General features: G+C 41.7%; 1 protein-coding gene across 2 annotated transcripts in view; it reads right to left on the reverse strand.

The window, feature by feature from the left end:
• LOC131698700 (MAM domain-containing glycosylphosphatidylinositol anchor protein 2) overlaps nt 1–21152 on the reverse strand; it is a 130171-nt gene that overhangs the window by 67852 nt on the left and 41167 nt on the right. For both annotated transcript variants that reach the window (XR_009307722.1, XM_058992061.1), the window contains exons 2-4: nt 18571–18710; nt 10416–10590; nt 1342–1538 (exon numbers count right to left, since the gene is read on the reverse strand). Coding sequence is in view for 1 of the 2 variants with exons in the window: in XM_058992061.1 (XP_058848044.1) it covers nt 1342–1538; nt 10416–10590; nt 18571–18710 (512 nt within the window). In the remaining variant the exon portion in view is untranslated. The remainder of the gene's footprint in view (nt 1–1341; nt 1539–10415; nt 10591–18570; nt 18711–21152) is intronic.

Here is a 21152-nt window from a genome sequence, read left to right on the forward strand (position 1 = left end):
GTCCGGTATTGGAAGTGCCTAAATATTCTTGATGTTTCTGTGATTTGATCTAAGGTTAAAAAGTGAGTTCCCTGCTAGAACCATCGCTTTGCTTAATTTCACACATCCTACATTAGCAATGCTGTTAAAATGACACTCATCAATAGCTCAGCTTGATGTGAAAGTGAAGCTTCACCCATTCTGTATGGGTTGTCTCTAAATGTCGATGTCTGTCTCAGAGGCATTCTTTTCTGAATACCTTATCTGCATCGGGGCAATTCCAACAATTGGCATTTTGCTGGGAGCAAGCGTTCAAGACCAGATCTGAACCTGAAACCTTATGCAGAAGAGTCACCACTTAACAGATATAAAAGAGACTTCTGTCTGCAACAAAGGGGGATACTGCTTTTCAGTGTCATGGTGCATCACAGTGAAGAAAGATTGAAGTGATCTGTGCCAACACAGAACTGAGCAAACAGAAAAAACATATATAACTATTCTATGGCAGTAAGTCAAGCGCGACATCTTTAATTTATACTTTATACTTTATGAAAAATGGGGACATTGCACACTTTGTATTGTGATGAACTTTAGACACTGCCATTTATCAAATTACACTTTATTATTCAAATGTAATTTGATTAGTCGAGGATTTATGGGCTCCAGTTCACACCACTCTCTCTCTCTCTCTCTCTCTCTCTCTCTCTCTCTCTCTCTCTCTCTCTCTCTCTCAGAAATAGTCATTTATCCTGCTGTTTTTACATCACAGCGAAACCCATTCTGCCCTTAGTCTCTTCAGTCTATTCAAACAGCAGGGGGCTTTCACTGGAGGAGAATGTGAAGAGATGCTGGACTTTGTATTTGTTTTGTAGTTTGAGCCCTTACAGTGAAAAAGTGACTGTATGTAAATGTATATATCATCTAAGAAGCTGGACAGATTTCTTTTGTCTATCTTTTAAAGACATGAAGACCAACATTCATCGGCTATCTCTAGGATTTAGCAGGAATGTTACAATATCAAAGTGAACAGCAGACTCTTTGTAGGCGATCTGGTTTAACAGTGACTATTGGGAAATGCGGTGTACTCATTTAAAATTTTGAATAATGAGGTATGGCAAAGCATATTAATAAACATGGCAAACCAGGGGAAACAATGGTAAATGCATAGGAAAGGCATGGTGTAAAACTGCAAAAATACAGCGGGGGACTTTTATAAGGGACTCTAGTAAACCCACATATCTTGAGCAGAGCATAGAAAGCCATGGAGGGACCCACTTGAATGGTTATATTTAGATGCAGTATTTTGTTGGGATCAATCTGCTGTAGGTAACAACCCCTTGTGTAAACCCAGGACTGTAATACCTGGGTGAAGAAGGGTTCATAGATCTCCACTCCCTTGTCAGAGCCCTGGGACAGGACGTCCCGGCCACGGCGCCAGCTGTACCGCACTGGGGGGTTGGAGTTGGCCACGCATCGCAGGAACACGGTCCGCTCGTAGTAAAACTGCTCCTTCGCCTCCCCGATACTCTGGTGCACTGTCACAGAGGGGTCATCCAGATCTGCAAAACACACAACAAACCAATAGCATGAATACATATGCAGATTCAAAGATCGAGGCACAGCATGGCTAGATGTAGTTTGTAATGTAGTGCGGGATGATTAGACTGTTCAGCCCAGGATCTTGCCTGGTCCAGCAGGAGCCGCCTTCAATTGAGGTGTGACCTCCAAGTATGGAATAATGCATTATACTTCTGTACCTGTGTTTTACTTGACTGTTGCTACACTTTTTACCATAGCACTGTATACTGTAGAACATGTAAGATGGGCAGGCTGGTTTGAAAATGTCTCTAAATGTTGACGTCTTCAAATTGCTCAGACCATACATAGCCTGGTTCCACAGTTCAATTCTATAACACATGTCACAGAGTCGGGTATTATTTAGTGAATCCACATTACACTGGACACATCTAAGTCCACACAGCTCCGCCATCCTGGCAACTGGGAGATACTGAACCCAGTAGCTGGTGCTAAAGATCTAGAAATTAGCATAGTTTCCTTAGAAAAATTTTGAGGGGGGGGGGGGGGGGGGGGCAAAAAGAGTCAGTGGCTACGAGTCAGTCAATATTCAAGCTGAATATTATAACCCCATACAGTGTGGCTATTTGTCTTGCACTCTGCCTATTAGACCATACTACAGTACCTCACAGGCCTACTAAAGATATTTTTTTTTTGCTCCATAGAGGACACAAATAAAACAGCCTCTGAACTGCAGCCGACCATGACACTGATGACAAATTGACTCCAGACTTCCACAATCTTCCCATGCCAATGGGTAACCACTGACCCCCAATGGTTACTCATCGACTTCTTTATTGCTTTCAAGAAAGAGAACCCCCCTGTGTTGTGCAAGCCGAACCTCATCACGTCTCTTTAGGTTTTGTAATTCAGTCTTCAGGTTACACTGGGAATGAAACCATGAAGTGAGCATGTTAACAGTGAGAACTGCAGAGGGTGTAAACAGTTTTCTAATGGATTGCTCTGTGTGTGTCAACACCTCACAAACTTTTACCAAGGTTCTAAACTCTGCTTTGAAGTCCCTCATTCAGAAACCTCCCAAATGAAAATCACTCTGTTACATTTACCTATACATTGGCATGAGAACTGCGAGAAATCTAACTTGGCTAGACTGAAATTTTGAAATTCAGTTCTGCATTATCTGATCTTAAAGAACGACTAGGCGCATACAGAGTTAGTAGTTCTTGAAGATAGGATGGTCCTAATCCATGAAAGGCTTTATAAGTTATTACAGCAACTCTAAAATCAATTTGGTAGATCACTGGTGACCAATGTAAAGACCTGCACACAGGAGTAATGTGTTGAGAAGGACGAGTGTGAGAAAGCAGACTGGCAGCTGCGTTCTGAACAAGCTGAAGCCTTCCGAGTTTAGTGGCAGGTATACCAGCAAACAAAGAGCTGCGATAATGAAGAAGTGGAGCTATACATGCATGCATCAACATCTCTGAATCAAATCAAAAGAAAGCTGAGGGTCCAGAGTAACAGCCAGGTTCTTCACTCTAGTGGAAGGTAAAACGGAATTAATATTGATTGGATTACATTTCGTTAAACCCGTTTTAGAACCAATGAACAAAACCTTGTCTGGGTTTATTTTCAACCAGTTTGTAGCCATGCATGATTGAATCTCAGTTAAACACTCTGTAAGTGTATTTATTGCCATGTCTGCCTGCATAGGAAATGATGCATAGATTTGTGTATCATCAGCATACAAATGAAAACAACGCCTATGCAGTACCTATGTCTCAGTTAAGATTGCTGTAGTGTAAAAACATAACCTCAATTTCACTTGATGTGTGGGTTTGTGTTGCAAACTTAATGAAGTTTTTTGCAATGAATTGTATGTACTTTGTACTGTAACGCCACAGTGACTACATTGTAGGTAGGCATGCACTTCACAAGGAACACGTATTATACCTAGATGGAAGAATCAGAAAAAGGAAGAGCTTTATAGCAGTTTAGGCAGAAGACTTTCACTTAGGTATCTCGATGGGACCTCCAATATGTGGTAATTCAATTAGCCTTCTGATTCATTATTTCAGTGGGACCTCCAATAAGTGGCTGCAAAATGCAGCAAAACTGACTTACCCAAAGTGAAAGAATCACATCAGGAGGGACTGATGATTTAAACCAACAGTCAGTAAACATCTTGATGTCTGATGACAGCTGTCTAAAGGGTTTACTGTCAGTAAATAACGATAACTTTCAGTGTGTTTGTATCCAGATTGAATGGCAGTCGTGGGGACAGAAAAACAGCATCAGTGTTGTTGCAGGGGGGAGCATTGATGTGGGTACAAACACAGGATGTGGCGACTGAAAGAAGGCAATTCTGCATCTCATGACAATTGCTAATGAGAATAATTAGTGAAATGTGTTTGAGATTAATTTGTGTGATTTATGTGATAATCTGCACTGCGCCAAAAGTACAAAGTACAAACCTTATCATATGTTAACTACTAATAAATAAAATGTATGCTATGCCAAACAAGTAAACTAATCACTATAGAAAATCGTATTACAGTATTTTGGTACACTGCCCTACTGTCACCCACTCATTTTTTTATAAACGTTTATTTCCCTTCCCTCGACTACCCACACAAATAATTAGATCTGCATAATTTTCTCATATCATCCAGAAAAGCAAATCACTCCAAATAAAGTTTACAGTGCAGGGCTAAGCAATTTAAATCATTTAGCAGAGTCTGCATTTCAATTTCAGAATCACGCCTAAACTAGGGGCCCTGTTAAAGTGTTGGTAGTTTTACAAGCACAATACAATTGCCGACTCATTTACATTTTAAAAGCAACAGTCTGTCTTTGGAATAAACACAGCGGCTCAACCCTGTCAACCCACCCGATGACTGCAAACCTGACAGGAAACAAGCTGCAGTCAGGGTCTGGCTTCCTACAGAGAATGGAGCTTTACGTCATTCTAGTTGTTGAACGTGAAACCCTCTGCAGGGTAAGCACAGCTTGCTCCCATGAGTGTCTCAGCAGGCCACTAGAAATACACACAAGAAATGCACCTATTCAAAAGCAGCTTGAAGAGTACATCTAATCAAAGACCACAACAACGAGGGGTGTTGAAAGGGGCAAGCCATGCAAACTTACAAGAGCTTTGCAGCAATACTGACAGCACATCCTCAGAAACTGGACCCTTGCATCTAACTGAGACCTGCATGCAGCAGTTTCTTGGGGACATATATATATAAAAAAAGACTACTGCACTTTGTATTCTTATAGAATCGTTCATGTTGAGTTAAAAAGGAAGTTCTCTATGTCTGTCTGTCTCACTTGAGTCATGCAGTTTAAGCTGAACAGCTGTAATTAACACCCCAAACTCACCCCAGTGTAGCAGCAATAAAGAAATCATGAGGCCCAGCTCAGGCAGCATGATGACATACGATCCTTTTGATTGCCTCTTGAAGATTTCACTTGTCTGCCAGAATCCATCATTCTTCCTATTTGTTTGCCTCTCCAGCAACAAACTAATGCCTTCAGCTGCTGGTAAGCATCTTATTGTGCAGACATGCTGTTTTCCCAGTTTAGAGATTCAGTGTAGTATCCCAGGGTTTAAACTGAGAAGTTGTCTGAAGTCCACTCAAGAAATCCAACAAGAAGGCACATTTCTGTCTAAGGTGCTGCTTATAGCAGCCTCTGCAAAGAATAATGGGGCCAGCATTGGTCCTGTGACTCAGACCTCATAGATCACCACGGTTAAGGGGGGGTGAGTGTAACTGGCGGTGTTATGCGGCACACTCCCGTTACAGATTCTGACCAGGCTCTTTTGCATAGTGTTTAAGATGATGGTTGCGGTGTGCACGGTCACCTCGGTTTGTGTCCAGCCTTTGTCCTGCTAGATCAGCACACCAGTCTGTTTGTGTCCAGCCTCTGTCCTGCTAGATCAGCCCACAGGTCTGTTTGTGTCCAGCCTTTGTCCTGCTAGATAGCACACCGGGCTGTTTGTGTCCAGCCTCTGTCCTGCTAGATCAGCACACTGGTCTGTTTGTGTCCAGCCTCTGTCCGGCTAGTTCAGCACACTGGTCTGTTTGTGTCCAGCCTCTGTCCTGTTAGATCAGCACACTGGACTGTTTTTGTGATACAATAGGAACAAACAGATGCTCAGAGATCTCCCCACTTAGGTAAAACTGGTATTCTTATACAGTGATACTAAGAAACTAGGTTTATGATTGAGTGTTTGAACTTCTGGATGGTATCTGGATTGCAACAGCAACACTTGAAGTTCCTTTGATGAAGCTGGCCCTGCTTTTTACTTAACTTAATGCCTTTGGTTACGACCATTTCCAGCATCTGTAACCTTTATAAACAGCAGTTGTGCAGCTTTCATATTTTCCCTCAGCTGCTCCTGTGTATATGTGTGCTTAGCCATGCTTGTCTCCGCTTTACCATCCCTTCAATATGTCTGATCAAACTTTGCTATGCTCTCACCGCGGTATACCGCAGAAAACGTTTATGAGGGTAAATATGAAGATGATGATGATGGCACCCCCTTGAAACATTCTCCTTTAGATGTGTCAAAACACTGAAGCGGTCCATCCCTTTTCAATAAACGGGCAGTAAATGCAGATTAATAAACTGCTTACTGTTAAGTCTAACCCTCAGGCAGAGATCTGCTTCTTTTCCTTTGTGATACAGGCCTGTAATTAAATGTATGTTTCCCTCTGATGAAAATGTGTCGATATCAATATTTTTTTAAGGCTTCCAAGCGTTTCACATTTGCATAATGTCTCATTTCAGTCTTTGGTAGCCGAGCCCCATGAAGTGATTGATTCTGCGTATGATTCAGTCACTGGACAGGCTCAAGCATTCCCTTTTCACTATCTCTATTAATATCATTACAATCCATATTCATGACTGGAATTATTTATACTCAGACAGGCAGGCCACAGCCATTCATTTCACAGCGTCGCCCCGAATCATTATTAAAAGACTTGGGAAAGAGATAGCAGATTGTATACTGATAAATGGGACTGGACGTCATTGAAATATTCATGGGGCGCTTTCAAAAGAATCGGATTGTATTTGTATTTTACCGGACTCACCCAAAACCCTTTCATTTTCTGTACTTTAATAAAAACTTATATTCTTTTGTTTTCAAATGGACCTGCACTATTTCCAGTCCATTGACTGTCGTACATTTCTTGTTACACGTTTTTATATTGTGCATCAGACACATGCTGCATCTGTTCTGTATTTCCAATAGCACTATTTACTGTACAATACAGCAACTGTATTCTGTCTAATTTTGTCTGTCTAGTTTAAAATTGGTACAAACAAAAAATAAGAGGCTGTATATATGAAGGGGTTTACATTATACAGAAAAGAGATTTTCACTCTGTATGGAATTCTATCTGCTGGGCTCTCCTTTCCCTTACACTAGAGCACATGGGAGGTGTTCATCAAGCTAGAACCTAAACCAGGATAGAATTTGATTTTTTTATAGGCATCTAACAGCACTAAAATCACATGGCTGACGTTTCTAAAAGCTGATCAAAGTGTTTTTCTTGATTCCCCAACAAAGGAGACATTAACTCAGATCCAATCAAGCAATCACAAAACCCAAGCCGGAAACAAACTCAGAATATACAATCCAATACACACGGCCAGCAAGCCATAAACTTACAGAACCACAGGTTAGTACAAATAAAAATATTTTGGGGGATGCAGTTGGCATGTGTACCACAGAACTGTATTGTTACTGGACTGGTAGACGGCAATACAAACTGGTGTGACAGATTCACAAGTATTGTATTTCAGAAGGAAGGTTGCTTACCAACATGCTAATTAATTTCTAAAGGTAAGAATTTGGTGGGTGGAACATTGATGTCTGCCATTGACAAGAGATTCAACAGCGACAAAGGTCTGCTTGCTCTGTCTCTAAAGAGCTTATTTACACCTCTTAATTACAGAGATCTGCACCGCGCCGGGGAAGGTAGCATCCATCTGAATTTCAACTACGTGGGCCCCATTTATCTTATTACATTCTAGTGCTTCACACATAACCATTTAACCTGCTATTATGCTGACAATGTGTACCTTTGTTAAACACGAAAACATCTCTGAACCACGCTAGAAAAAAATAAAAAGAATCCTTAGAGGATCAGAAATGAAATAGCAGGACTCCATCGTGTACACATACAGATCTATATAACGCACCTAAGAAACATTCATTACATTCGCAATCCAGTCCTGAACACATCACAGCCACTCAGTCCAGCCCCTCTCTCAAGCAGACACTGACAATTGAATCCGCTAGGACAGAAAGTCTAGCTCGTCTTGTTTCCGGGGCACTGTGTTTGTAGTTACAGTACAAGGATACCAGTGTGGCTTTGAGCAGGGCAGCCACCGTGAAAACATGCTTCTCCTCATCACGCCACAGCGAACCCTACTGGCCAGACACAGAGCACATTCAGAGTGAATAAAAAGCAGGGCTGATCTCTGTTCTGTGGGATCTATAGCCCGCCCACCCCTACTCTGGATTACTCAGCATAAAAGCGATTCTGTAGGCTTGTGAGATTGGAGGACACTCACACGCCCTCAGAACGTCTGTGCTGTGTGGGGACTGCGGTGAGGAGAAAAAACATCATTAAACATTCCAAATAGGGGGAAAATCAAAATAATAATTGGTCTCTCTAAATTAAAAAAAAAAAAACAATACTGATTCTGTCAGCTATTCTACTTTCGAAGAAATTTTCTCGGCAGATTTAAAATAAAAAGCTACAATGTTTTCATCCTTCTGGATTACTTTTGCATTCTCAAACACTTACGGTACATGCTTGCTTTTTTTTTTTTTTTTTTAGAGTGTGCTGTCAGGACTACATTTATGAGCGCACATGGTATCAAGCCAACCTCAGCAATATACTTTTGAAAACCAGGTTTATATTGAGCAGTAAACATGTTATGTCCCAATTTAAACTGCATTTATGGGTGTCTCTCTCTCTCTCTCACCCCCTCCCCTCTCTCTCTCTCTCCCTCTCTCTCTCCCTCTCTCTCTCTCTCTCTCGCTCTCTCTCATGGCAGCCAGTGAAGCACTCAGAGAAGTAAAATTAAGGCTGTAAACACTGCACAAGGCTGGCTGTTAATGACACTCATAAACACCATGGTTACCCAAAGTGACTCTAATATTAGAGCCAATGAATCAAGCCCTCTATTAAATGCCCTGCCACTGAGCCAGACATAATAGCAGCCTGTGGTGCTGTTTGGAAACTACAGCCTGTCACAGTTTACAGGATACTAAGACTCTGGGCAGCTAGTCTAGTGGTAAAGATCGCAGGATGTGGGGCTGCTGGTTGTTAAAGATGGTGTGGCAGGGAGGGCCTTCTCTTGCTCTACCATCTTCACTCAAAAAAGCAGGGAATCTTTCTATTTTTAAAACAGCATTGATTTATAAAATGTATTTTTAACCATCATTTTATCACTGACTATATATCATTTTTTTAAAACTGTTTTATAGGAATTATCTTTGCCTTTTAAGTTTTGTATTATATTGTAAAATATTGTAAAGCTCTTTGAGGTCCTTGTGATGAAAGAAGCTATATAAATGTAAATAAATAAATAAAAATAAATAAAAAGTATGCAAAACGTCTCTCTCCCTCTCCCTCCCTTCCTCTATCTCTCTCTTTCTCTCTCTCTCTCTCTCTCTCTCTCTCTCTCTCTCTCTTTTTTTTTTAATTTACTCCAGGATGAGTCACACATAACAACTAATTATCTCCTGTGAAGTCCAAAGGCTGCTTATGTCAGCTTTGAAAGAACAGACTGTCACATCCTTTGGTTACCGTTGTGTATCTACAGCACCATTTCATATACTGCTGCTTTATCTTTCCTTAGAAATCACAATTGCATTTCATACTGCAGTGTGCTGAGCATCCAGAAATGTCTGCTATATTCCCAGTGCACCAGGCTGGATACATCTAGCCCTTAACACTGTGTTCTAGTCTTCATTCTGAACCACCTCGGACTGACAAAGCCCTGATTGGCTGCTGTGAGCTGCCAGACTCAAGTGACGTCACAAACGGTAGTACAGAGAAGAGAAGCCTTCAGACCCCTTTGATTGTTCTGGTTCCGTGGAGCACCAGCTCAGACAGGCTCGAGGCTGGAATCAGAAATGCTTGCTGTAGGTTCGAAGGAAATCCATTACAGTGGTTCATGCAATTATGGAATGTGACACATTAACTCATCGCTTCCCACTGGAGTCTGTTTGTACAGCAGCCGTAATTTAAAATGAAAATGCGACTGGATGTGCATTGCTATGCATAGCGATGCCTTGCACACGTACTGATTTATGTTCTGCTTAACACTTTTTTGAACATGTGTTTTCTCCAATGCATGAAGAAAGTAGGGGTTGATATTCCAGCATGTAGGAGAATGCAGCTTCTATGTGTTCAGGACAGTCTGTGTAACCCAGGATAGCTGGATGCATACTGGCTACCTGACTGTGCCCCGCTGAGGCTACAATATAAGAATATAAATACAATATATTAGTGGCACTTCTATGCCATTCCCTGGACTCACCTGAAGGAGTCACTATTACCTGTAAGAATTGCTGTAAAACTAGGCAATAATTACATCTGCCTAATGTATTTGCAACACATTACCGCTTCAGCATGTTTCCCTATTGCCAGGAACGGAAAAAAAACTGACGGGTTGTGTGTTTGAACGCAACCCTGCTGCACATAATCAGGCACACCTTGATGTGTTAACACTGTAATTAATCCATTGAAAACAGTTGCTTCTGACTGTCACTACACAATACATGGATCTGATTGTACCTAGCAAATAGGTGACGAATAAAAGAGAGCCAGCACGTTGGATTGGTGAACCCAATTCAGAAGCTGTCTACTTACAATAGACGTCCACGCGGATAGACTTGATGGCGGGCGAGCCCAGCCCATTCTCTGCCTTGCAGTAATAGCGCCCCCCCTGGTGTCGCTGGATGTTGCTGATCCGCAGGGTCTCGTTGAAGACGCTCGAGTCCTGGAACCGGTCGGAGGCACTTCCTGCTGTTTTGGTCCATCTGATCTGAGCGAGGATCACAGAGAGGGTTTTAGGATGAGCTGGCACAGAGATACTATCAGCATTTCTACAATACACACTGGGGAGGCCTTGCCATGCCATTGACTTCAATGGGCTAGATTATCAAAGCTATTCACCACAAAAACATAATTAGTTCAATTACGATCAAGATTTTGTCTGTGCTTATTTCTGGTTTAGTACCTCTATTGGGTGCTAATGAAAATTTGGGTTAGCCAAAACATGTCATTGAACAAGAAGTTCAAAAAACATATATACATACATAAAAATAAACACACAACAGTTCTGGCATAGATGAGGTTAAAATAACATGTAACATGTGTGTTTGAACGTGGTCAGGCTAAACTGGGACTCAATTTATCATTTAACCTGACCACATGTTTTCTTTTTGTCTGTGTGTTTGTTTTTTTCTTCCAGTTGTATTTAGGCCCAGTGCTGGCTGCTGGAGTCAGTTCAGCTCAGGAGGCCTGTGCTCTCTGTCTTGCTCTCGCTCGGTTGAATGTTGTTCTTTTGTATTTTGTTTATGTGGCTTCATTTTAAACAGTGCAGCATCCACTGCTTAACCTTACTCTCCCAGAATGCATCCTGCTCCTGCTGTCGTTTGCCTGCCTTTTCCAAGATACCCTTCCACAGGGTTTTTTTTTTCAGAAAAAAATTAAATGTGCTAACGACACACTTTGTGGGCTCCCTCCAATTATAAATACATCAGTGTGTTATTTAAAGGATCATCTCCCCAAGAAGTTTATTCCTTTATTTAGTTTCATTTCTCCATGAGTTGTTTCTTAAATTCACTTGCAATCAGCAAACATCCTTGCCTGCCATTAATACCCTGTATATATGGTTCTGCTGTTCTTTATGACAAACAAATCAATTCTGCCCATTACCAAGGAATGTAACAAGCTAGCTGTAGTGAACACTTCCAATCAATACCTTCCACTCTCAGTTTGGCTGATACTGTACAATTAATTACATCAGGGGTTATTAATGCACTTTATTTTCTTTCTTTCTTTCTTTCTTTCTTTCTTTCTTTCTTTCTTTCTTTCAAACCTGGGATGATAACTTGCACCTCATGATGCATATTTAGCTATTCAAAAAGTAAATGCAAGTGTTTGTTAGGTGGTTATTTTAAATTGATGTTTTTTGATGGTAATGTACTTTTTAGATGGCAACTGAAATAAACTCTCTCTAGCTGCTGAGGCTGCAGCTGTGAGAGCAGGACTCTGTCAATGACAGCTTGATTGCTAATGGAGACTCATGCTGGGAGACACTGAAGGACCAGGCTCCCTCCCAGCTGCTGCCTCTCTGTGTCTGCCTAACATTCAGAACCGTGTCGGCAACACCTCCCCTCACCGCTGAGAAGGACTGCACTCAATGTGCCCTGGCAGATTCTCTTCTGGAACTCAGGCTACAGCCTGTAGGATAGGACTATTCTGTTACATATTGAATTTGTTTATTGATTTTTTTTTTTTTTAGTTCAGTCAGGAAACTCATGCGATAGATTATTAATAAAACAGACTACACAACACTACTACAGTATACACATTTTAACATTTTTTGGCCTTGCCTTTCGAGGTTGACCATAGGGAAGCCATGGGCAGGGGGGCATGACAGATGACCTCCCCTGTTAGACAAAGCGAAAAAAAGCAGGTTTGAGGCTGGGGAGGAGGAGGTGAACTCACACAGCAGGGACGTAGTGGATTGAGGTAAGATATAAATCCTTTCCTTGCTGATCATTAAGTTACAATAAGTTACTGTGCTTCAAATCACTACAATAGGATCCTGAAGCTGTGAACAGACATTCTGACACCATGGCTTCCTAAATAAGGTCCTGCCTGGGCCAGGATACTGTGAGTGTTTAATTTGTATTCTTTACTAAAGTAATGTGGCCCTCCACAAAACAGTGTGGAAAACTGAAGAAAGACAACCGAATGCTATGAAAATGTTAATTGATCCGTTTGTATGATTGCTGTCCTTTTAGGAAGTTCCTTCTGCGTGCCCCCTGTGCCAGCAGTGCTGGGGGGCGGAGCAAATCCTTCATTCAGCTCCAGTACAGCCTTGCTTTCCTCGGGCTTCCTGTGCGGATGACCTACATTGCAATAAGCCTACATTGCAATAAGCCTTTAATTTATTATCATGCTTTTCACAAACAAAAGGTATCTGGGGCCGCTGAAATACTTGATACTTAAAATGCTATACTGACTTGGTTAATGAAGAACCACCGTGCTATAATGATAAGGTATGACCTGTTTGCTATAGTAAGGTCAAACAGTGATGCACTTTCTGCAGTTACACCTGTCTCCTCTTCAGTGATGCACTTTCTGCAGTCACACCTGTCTCCTCTTCAGTGATGCACTTTCTGCAGTCACACCTGTCTCCTCTTCAGTGATGCACTTTCTGCAGTCACACCTGTCTCATCTTCAGTGATGCACTTTCTGCAGTCACACCCGTCTCATCTTCAGTGATGCACTTTCTGCAGTCACACCTGTCTCCTCTTCAGTGATGCACTTTCTGCAGTCACACCTGTCTCCTCTTCAGTGATGCACTTTCTGCAGTCACACCCGTCTCCTCTTCAGTGATGCACTTTCTGCAGTTACACCTGTCTCCTCTTCAGTGATGCACTTTCTGCAGTTACACCTGTCTCCTCTTCAGTGATGCACTTTCTGCAGTTACACCTGTCTCATCTTCAGTGATGCACTTTCTGCAGTCACACCTGTCTCCTCTTCAGTGATGCACTTTCTGCAGTCACACCTGTCTCCTCTTCAGTGATGCACTTTCTGCAGTCACACCTGTCTCCTCTTCAGTGATGCACTTTCTGCAGTCACACCTGTCTCCTCTTCAGTGATGCACTTTCTGCAGTCACACCTGTCTCCTCTTCAGTGATGCACTTTCTGCAGTTACACCTGTCTCCTCTTCAGTGATGCACTTTCTGCAGTTACACCTGTCTCCTCTTCAGTGATGCACTTTCTGCAGTCACACCTGTCTCAAGTTTGTATATTAACTCCTAAGAACTCTCAAACTTTGAAACGCTCCAGGCTTGAGTGTTCTTTGTTTGATCATTCTGACATGGAACATTAAAGACATCTCTTGATGTGACTCACACGCTGGAAAACATCCTTGCTGATTGACTGCAATCTCTATTAACCTTGATATGTTTCAGGGGAAAGGCAGCCAGTTTGTGTGCCTTGCTGAATGTTTTAAACAGTTGTTGTATTATTAATAACCCTCTTATAATGAAGATTGATGGTAATGTGGCTTGACACATCAGCATGCTGAAGGTCTTCACTAATCGATCATTGAGCAACAAACTAAGCCACTTAATGAACATTTTATATTTCGGCAAAAAAAAAAAAGGTCTCATTGATAAAAAAAAAAATCATTATTGGTGTGAAATGCTCTCGCTATGCACGCTAAGTAAATACAAAGGATGTATCCATTTATTCTGACCTCCTTCTGGAAGGATTAGAAACTGGGTACAGTAAAGACCTATGGGAGTATGGGATTCAAATACAGAAAGAAAGAGTTTTTAATTGGAGAAGAAGAAATGTGTTTTACTGAATAGAGTTGTAGCCATGTTAGAGTCTCTTATGGGAATCAATTCAAGATGAGGGGGAAACAGCCGCTTCACATAATTACTGCATGTCGCCTGGATAAGAAGCTGAAAGAAGGCTCTCTGTGTAAAACGTACCACGCAAACAAAGCAGCATCACGTGGTTTACGAGAAACAACACAACAAACTCTAAACCAGGCGGATCAAACAGCTTCTTCCTCCTGACTTCATACACGCTCTCCCCAGGGACAGCAGACTCAAAGCTGCCCTCTGTACAGGTGCAGCAGCTGCGACTGATTTTTGTTTGTTTGTGGTTATTATTTATGTTGGGGCTGATTGGGTAATTGTAATGGCAACGGGTTCTGAACATTTTTTTCAGTTCATCTCCAGCCAACATGGGGTCTACACAACTGATCTAAACAGCGGCAGAGCTAAATACTGCAGTCTATGGAAAGGCAATTCCCTTATTAGTGATACGGCTGTTATTATTATTTATTATTCATTCAATATGTGGTGCTAATTTGCTGTGTAATAAACTGCTTAGAATTACAGGAGTATGTATGTATGTATGTATGTATGTATGTATGTATGTATGTATGTATGTATGTATGTATGTATGTATGTATGTATGTATATGTATGTATGTGTGTGTGTGTGTGTGTGCATGTATGTATAATAACAGGCATAGCAAGTACTGAGATGAATAAAATAATGTTCACTTGCTTAAACTATTAAAAACACATCACTGAGCAGCTCCTTCCAGTACCTAAGTTGATTCTTGTCTATTTTGTGCACAATGTTCTCATTCCTCACTGGACAGTTGTCTTTGAACAATAAGGCCCTGTAATCAAGCCATTAAAACATACATATTTCATTGCTGGAATACTTAACCACAGAATACACTGTCAGCAGGCTGCGAGTGCTGCTTAATTCAATGCTGACTTGTTGAGTGAATGCCTTTCTCTCCTGAGCCAAAGAATAAGTCAGTGCAAGCTGAAGGCCAGACTTGAATTCTTTACTATCCCATATCGTCATTCCATGAATCCTCAGTGCACGTTGCTATTAAATACTGTTTCATGATGAAATGCATGGTCTATTCACAATCTTGTCATGCTGCCTGTTTGAAGCTACAGCGTGCTGAGCTACTGCGCCAGCCCCGGGAGACAGACTTGCATTCTGCTGGCGTTTCTCCTCCCTGCCTCCTTACTCTATGATATGAAGTGTAGCCTCACACTGAACACGGTGAAGGACACACAAATGGAAAGGCAGAACACACAGCAGTGAAACGTTTCCAGTCATTAGCTTCCTAATGCGAGTGCAGGGATGTTAACTACTGTAGGAGGAATCGCTTCAACATCTTAATGGAATCTGCAGACAACTTGTGTCAAGACAGCTTCACCTTGGTTGAATGTGCTTTTATAGCACTGCTGCTCAGCTCAGGGCAAAGCTTTCTAAAGGAAAAAAAAAAACAAGCAATACCATTTACTTTGGACCATTTCTGGATTCCTTTGTTTAAATTGGAAAATAAGTAAGCAAATATTGAGTAAAATACATTGTTTACTCTTTACAGTAAGTGTCTGTAACTACACTGTGTAATTACGCAGATGGTTATAAATACTTTGTAAATACACCACCGCACGTGTCAATATAGTGTAGCTACAATTACTGTTAACAGTATGTTTCATTCTGTAATTAAGCATGTTGTTGCATTGTAACTACACAACCACATGTGTTATAACTATGTTACAATGGTGTACTAACATTGTAGTAAGAGACACTTAATGTAAAGTGTTACCAAGAAATCAAATCATGGCTTTGCTTTTCTAAATATATGCAATGACCTCTAAGAACAGCTTTAGCTAGGTGTTCTTTTCCCTGGACTGTAGCTTAAAACCCCTTGCTGTGTGCAGAACACACACTGTAACCAGAGACGTCCTTGAGTGGGAATGACCTGAAGCAGAGACGTCCTTGAGTGGGAATGACCTGAACCAGAGACGTCCTTGAGTGGGAATGACCTGAACCAGAGACGTCCTTGAGTGGGAATGACCTGAATCAGAGACGTCCTTGAGTGGGAATGACCTGAAGCAGAGACGTCCTTGAATGGGAATGACCTGAACCAGAGACGTCCTTGAGTGGGAATGACCTGAACCAGAGACGTCCTTGAGTGGGAATGACCTGAATCAGAGACGTCCTTGAGTGGGAATGACCTGAACCAGAGACGTCCTTGAGTGGGAATGACCTGAACCAGAGACGTCCTTGAGTGGGAATGACCTGAACCAGAGTCCGTTAAAAAAATAAATAAGGACAGACTGGAAACAGCTAAATTCAAGACAGGAAAGCACTGTGTGCATGAACTGCGTATATACACAACTGCGGCACTCATGAACTGCATAACACACTTACAACCTTTACATGTGGAGCACTAGGCAAGACTCCAGAAGACTGACATGAAAAACAGCCATCTTACTGACACACTATAGAGGCGTCACTCAAAGCAACTGTCAGCATTTAATCCTCTCAGTTAAGAAACGGCAGACAGAACAATCCACGCTGTGAAGTACAACTATCCTATGAACTTTGTATGAACTATCCTAACGACTTGTAAAAGCATGTGCACTGAAGATGCACAGCGGCCCGAGTGATTGACGGAGGCGGTCTTTGCCAGCCACTGACTGAATGGCCTCTAGTCTCATCTGGGACCCTGCACAGCTAATTGGAAAGAACACCATGGTGTGTGAGTAATGCTTCAAGAAACCAAGGCATCCTAATAGAAACCTGTGGCTCTTTGCATGGGTTGTGCCACTGTATCCTCAACAGGCACCCTTACTTCTTTCTGGACCAGAAAAGCAGTTGCACTTCTCTTTCTCATCCCATGGGAGCACCCCTTTACATATGCCCAGGTTGCTGGTGCTGTAGATAGTGTACACCAGGGGTAGCGCAACTCCCTTTCAAGAGTGCTGTTCCACTTCAGGTTAAATAGAAATGATTCATTGTTTAACTAACATAGAACTGACAGGTCAGAGGTTCAATTGGTTCCTCTTCATAATTAGGAGCACAGTACGGTTTGAAGCACTGAAAAAAAAACATTACCTTTTAGAAGGGGATGTGTTGAATTATTTGAGGGCATTGTTAAGAAAGCACACACACACACGCATGCACACACGCACACACGCACGCACGCACGCACACACGCACACACACATCTGTGATGATGTTCAAACTTCAGAAATGCAATTGAGGTTGAAACTTTGTGATACAGTCAGTAGTGATCCAGTCACAGAGAATGCCGACCCACGCAGGTGAAACGGGTTACCTGTTCCTGCACAGCCTGTATGATGTCATCAACAGCACTGTAATGCGTGACCTGTGATTCGGGATCCAGAAATCCAGGTGAATTCTAATGTCTGCTTGAAAGCCTGAAGTCTGACTGTGCATTAAATACATGTGACCTCTCGGAATGGGCTCAAGGGGGCTTGCAGCATGGTGAAGACCCAATGACTTTTAAAAGGACATGAATCACTCCCTGCTTCACATGTATCCTGAAAGGTCTACTTTGAGCTATCTGTGGACAGCATGGTCGCGCTGCTTGCATGGGAATCTGTCCATCTCCAGATACAGAGTAATCAGAGGCTCTTAAAGTAAAGTGTTCCCCAGTGCTGTTGTTCTTTAAGGGTTTTCATACTGTATCACTGAGCTTGTTTTATTTTGTGTTTGTTTGATTGATGGATAGCAGTGAAGCAACCCTCCCTCCACATGCACTATTTTTGGAATAGTGTGGGCTGACAGCTTGCAGACATCCGAGTGCGAGATTCAGGCAGTATTGTCTGTGCTAAGCTGTGAAGTCCTGTTGCTTGCCTTAAGTAAGACAGATGGAGTAAAGAGCTGCAGTGGGTTTTGCATATAACACACTGAACCATGCCAAAGATAACCAGTTCCAAGTACCCACTTATCATGGAGCTTTTCCTTGTGAAATACTTTCAATAAAACCACCTGAGTGTCAAAACTCCTGAAGAGCCTTCTCCTAGGTTTCACAACACTTTCATTTGGTATCTTTTCACTTTGCCATTACTACAGTAGTTTTATCAACGCTGTTTCTCCACCTCATTCAAAGTGATGTGCAGCTAACAACACAAATTGTTTATTGAGATAGCCCTGAGCTCTTCTTAATCCCCTCTGAGTAAACCTTTTAATGCTTTTGACATCCAATTAAATATACAGGTATATATAAAATAATGATAATGTTGTTTTTTTTTTTGTATCAACGCGAGTCAATTTTCATTCACCTTCCCTTCACGATGTATCTATTCTCAGTCCACTGTTAAACAGTTTTCCTGTATCACGATATTACTTTCCTCTGCTGTGCAGGTATGTGTAGGTGCAACAAGTTACTGGCATCAGTAAACTTCTAATGGCTGACTCACCTGTGGCCGCGGGTGGCCAGTTACAAGACATGTTAATTCCAGAGTCTCTCCTTCTTTTATGGTGTACACTCGCTCTGTGTATCGTTCTTCCTCGATGTTGCATGCCTGCCCGGAGTGCACAATGCGGACACTAGGTGGCGCTGTAAACAGAAAAAGGCACCTGTGAGTACATGGAGCATTGAACTGAGGCTGTTAAGTCTTGGGTAGCAATTAAAAAACAGAATATTTACAAAATATTTCAAAATGCAGAAAAACACATACTGCATGGCCAGTACAATCTAACAATCAAATGTGTGTTCTTATATATATTTACAAAAGGTTGTTTTTGCATGCCAGATACACCTCAGTGTATCTTTCTGGGAGTTGAATCTGCAATATGTTCTTTTCAAATGTTCTTTTCAAATAAGCCATAAACGGATGGCCTGACACTGCTGACATACCACTGAAACTGACAAGAATACAAATAAAACAATGGAACAGTGTTGGGTTTATGTTTTGCAATTGGTAACTCATAATCAGCTTTTACAGCGAAGGTTTTTTTTTCCAGAATTATGGAAAATGACGTTCTGTTGTGGAATTGAGGTCCACAACCGAATCACTGAGACAAAAGAAGCATACATGTGTGCAATTTGAGCAGAGATTGTGTTGAGCCATGGTTCTCAGGGAGCTTGGTACTGTATTCTCTACACTGTCCATGATGGATGCCTGCCTCTACTACACTGTGCACATGTACAGCTCTGCGTCTGGATTCTTCATTGCAGTTCAGATGACTGAATCATGCATTCCAGGTCCAAATGAGAGACTCACGCAGGGATGAGCGCAGGAGAAAGAAAAGAATAAACACTGTCAGGCACACACTGAATAACAAATCGATTCTGACTTGATTGGATGAAGATTACTTGTCGAGGCATCTCAAGTATTACTGTGAGCACGGGCGCACTTGCAGTATTATGTTGAATCCTTAGATAAAGAAAGATTACGTTTATATTGTGTTATATATTCCAGGCCCCACGTAACACAAGATATGAAATCCTAATGCAGCAGAACAGGCTAAACCCATTCCCTATCACTGTAATGCTATCAGTCTGCTGATAGCCTTAATTAAAGTGACCAGGAGCTGTTTAAAAAGAGAAGGCTTATCTGCTTAGAGACAGGGCTTTTAACATAAGAAAGAGGGGGGATCTTGTTTGGTTTGACCCTTCTTTATTTATTTGTTTACTAACGACAACAAGTGTCATCTTAGATCGGAAGCGTCCTTTGAGGACAGAAGCCTTCCCATTATGTGTTGATTTCCCTGCTTCTCTTTATAAGCCTGTTTATATTGTGGCACTGATGCCATCTACTGACTGTCACCCACTTTCTGAGACTGGGGCAGGCATACACCCCTGAGGGAAACATTATATTCAGAAGCGATTTTGGGTGATGCAGAGAATCTGTAATGGCCCAGGGTTGCATGGAAAAGAGAGATGAACACAAAACATCCCAGCGCTTCATGGATTTTGTGTCTCTCGTACCTTTTTGGGGGAAAAAAAGAAAAAAACAGGAAAAATGGTGTAAAATGGTGTTTCTTTTCAACACTGAAATTGCACTGCATTTGGTTGGTTAGTCTGTTTTTCTGTGTGCAGTACCTACCCTATTGCTTCTTACACGGAGGAACGTACTTCACACATGTTTGTGGGATAAGATTTCAGGAGTGGTGTGAGATGGTGAACAGCGATTCCACACTATACTGTGTACCCCTTTCATTTCCACAAGGATTTTAATAAGCCAGTGCAGCTGCACTCCCTTCAGCAGAACCATTTTTTTATGAGCCTGTGCAGCAATAAATAAAACGAATACAACCAGAGGCAGCTCTACTAAACATGTTTTTATAACCCAGCATTGAAAACAAAAGGTATATTCTTCCTGCTGATGACTGTGATGAAAGATGACCCTGTTTCACCTCTGCGTAATTACGGTTTTTATTTATGGAATGCTTTTCATTTCTCCACCAGTTGCAGTGAATATTTTATCAAGCGCTGTGCTCTCCCTTTGCTTTATCACACCATGAGTTCAGGGAAAGTGAATCCTTGGCTTTGCATCAAGAGGCGTCCGTGAATTTGATGACAGAGCAGCACTGGCAAGGAGCAGCCAAGGCCAGCAAGCGGAGCCCTGAGACTGTTTGTCAGTCATTTTCAACTGGCATCTTCCTAATAAAAGATCAGCACGATATTTTGCAAATAGATTTCACTTGACAACGAAAACGCGTGACTCGCAAAATAAACCTGAAATACATTTGTAATTTAGGCCTCTCTCCTCGGTATAGCAAGGGGCCTTATACAGTAAATTAAAGTGTGCTGTTGTCAAAAGCTACACGATGGCCTCCAGTTAAATCAATGAGTGAACAACCCAATTTACCAAGTGTAGCCAGTTCTAGCTAATGAAACAGCTCCACAAGCCCTGCCTGTGGAATACTTCTACTCAGCTATGTGGGTGCAGTCTTGTCAGTGTGAAGAATGATATCCAAACTGTTTACCTGAAATACATGACTGTATTTTATTTTGATTTTTTTAAACTGCAAACCTACAGTATCCTTAGTGTTC

This window comes from Acipenser ruthenus, chromosome 18 (genome assembly GCF_902713425.1).
Source record: "Acipenser ruthenus chromosome 18, fAciRut3.2 maternal haplotype, whole genome shotgun sequence".
Taxonomy (NCBI): Eukaryota; Metazoa; Chordata; class Actinopteri; order Acipenseriformes; family Acipenseridae; genus Acipenser; species Acipenser ruthenus.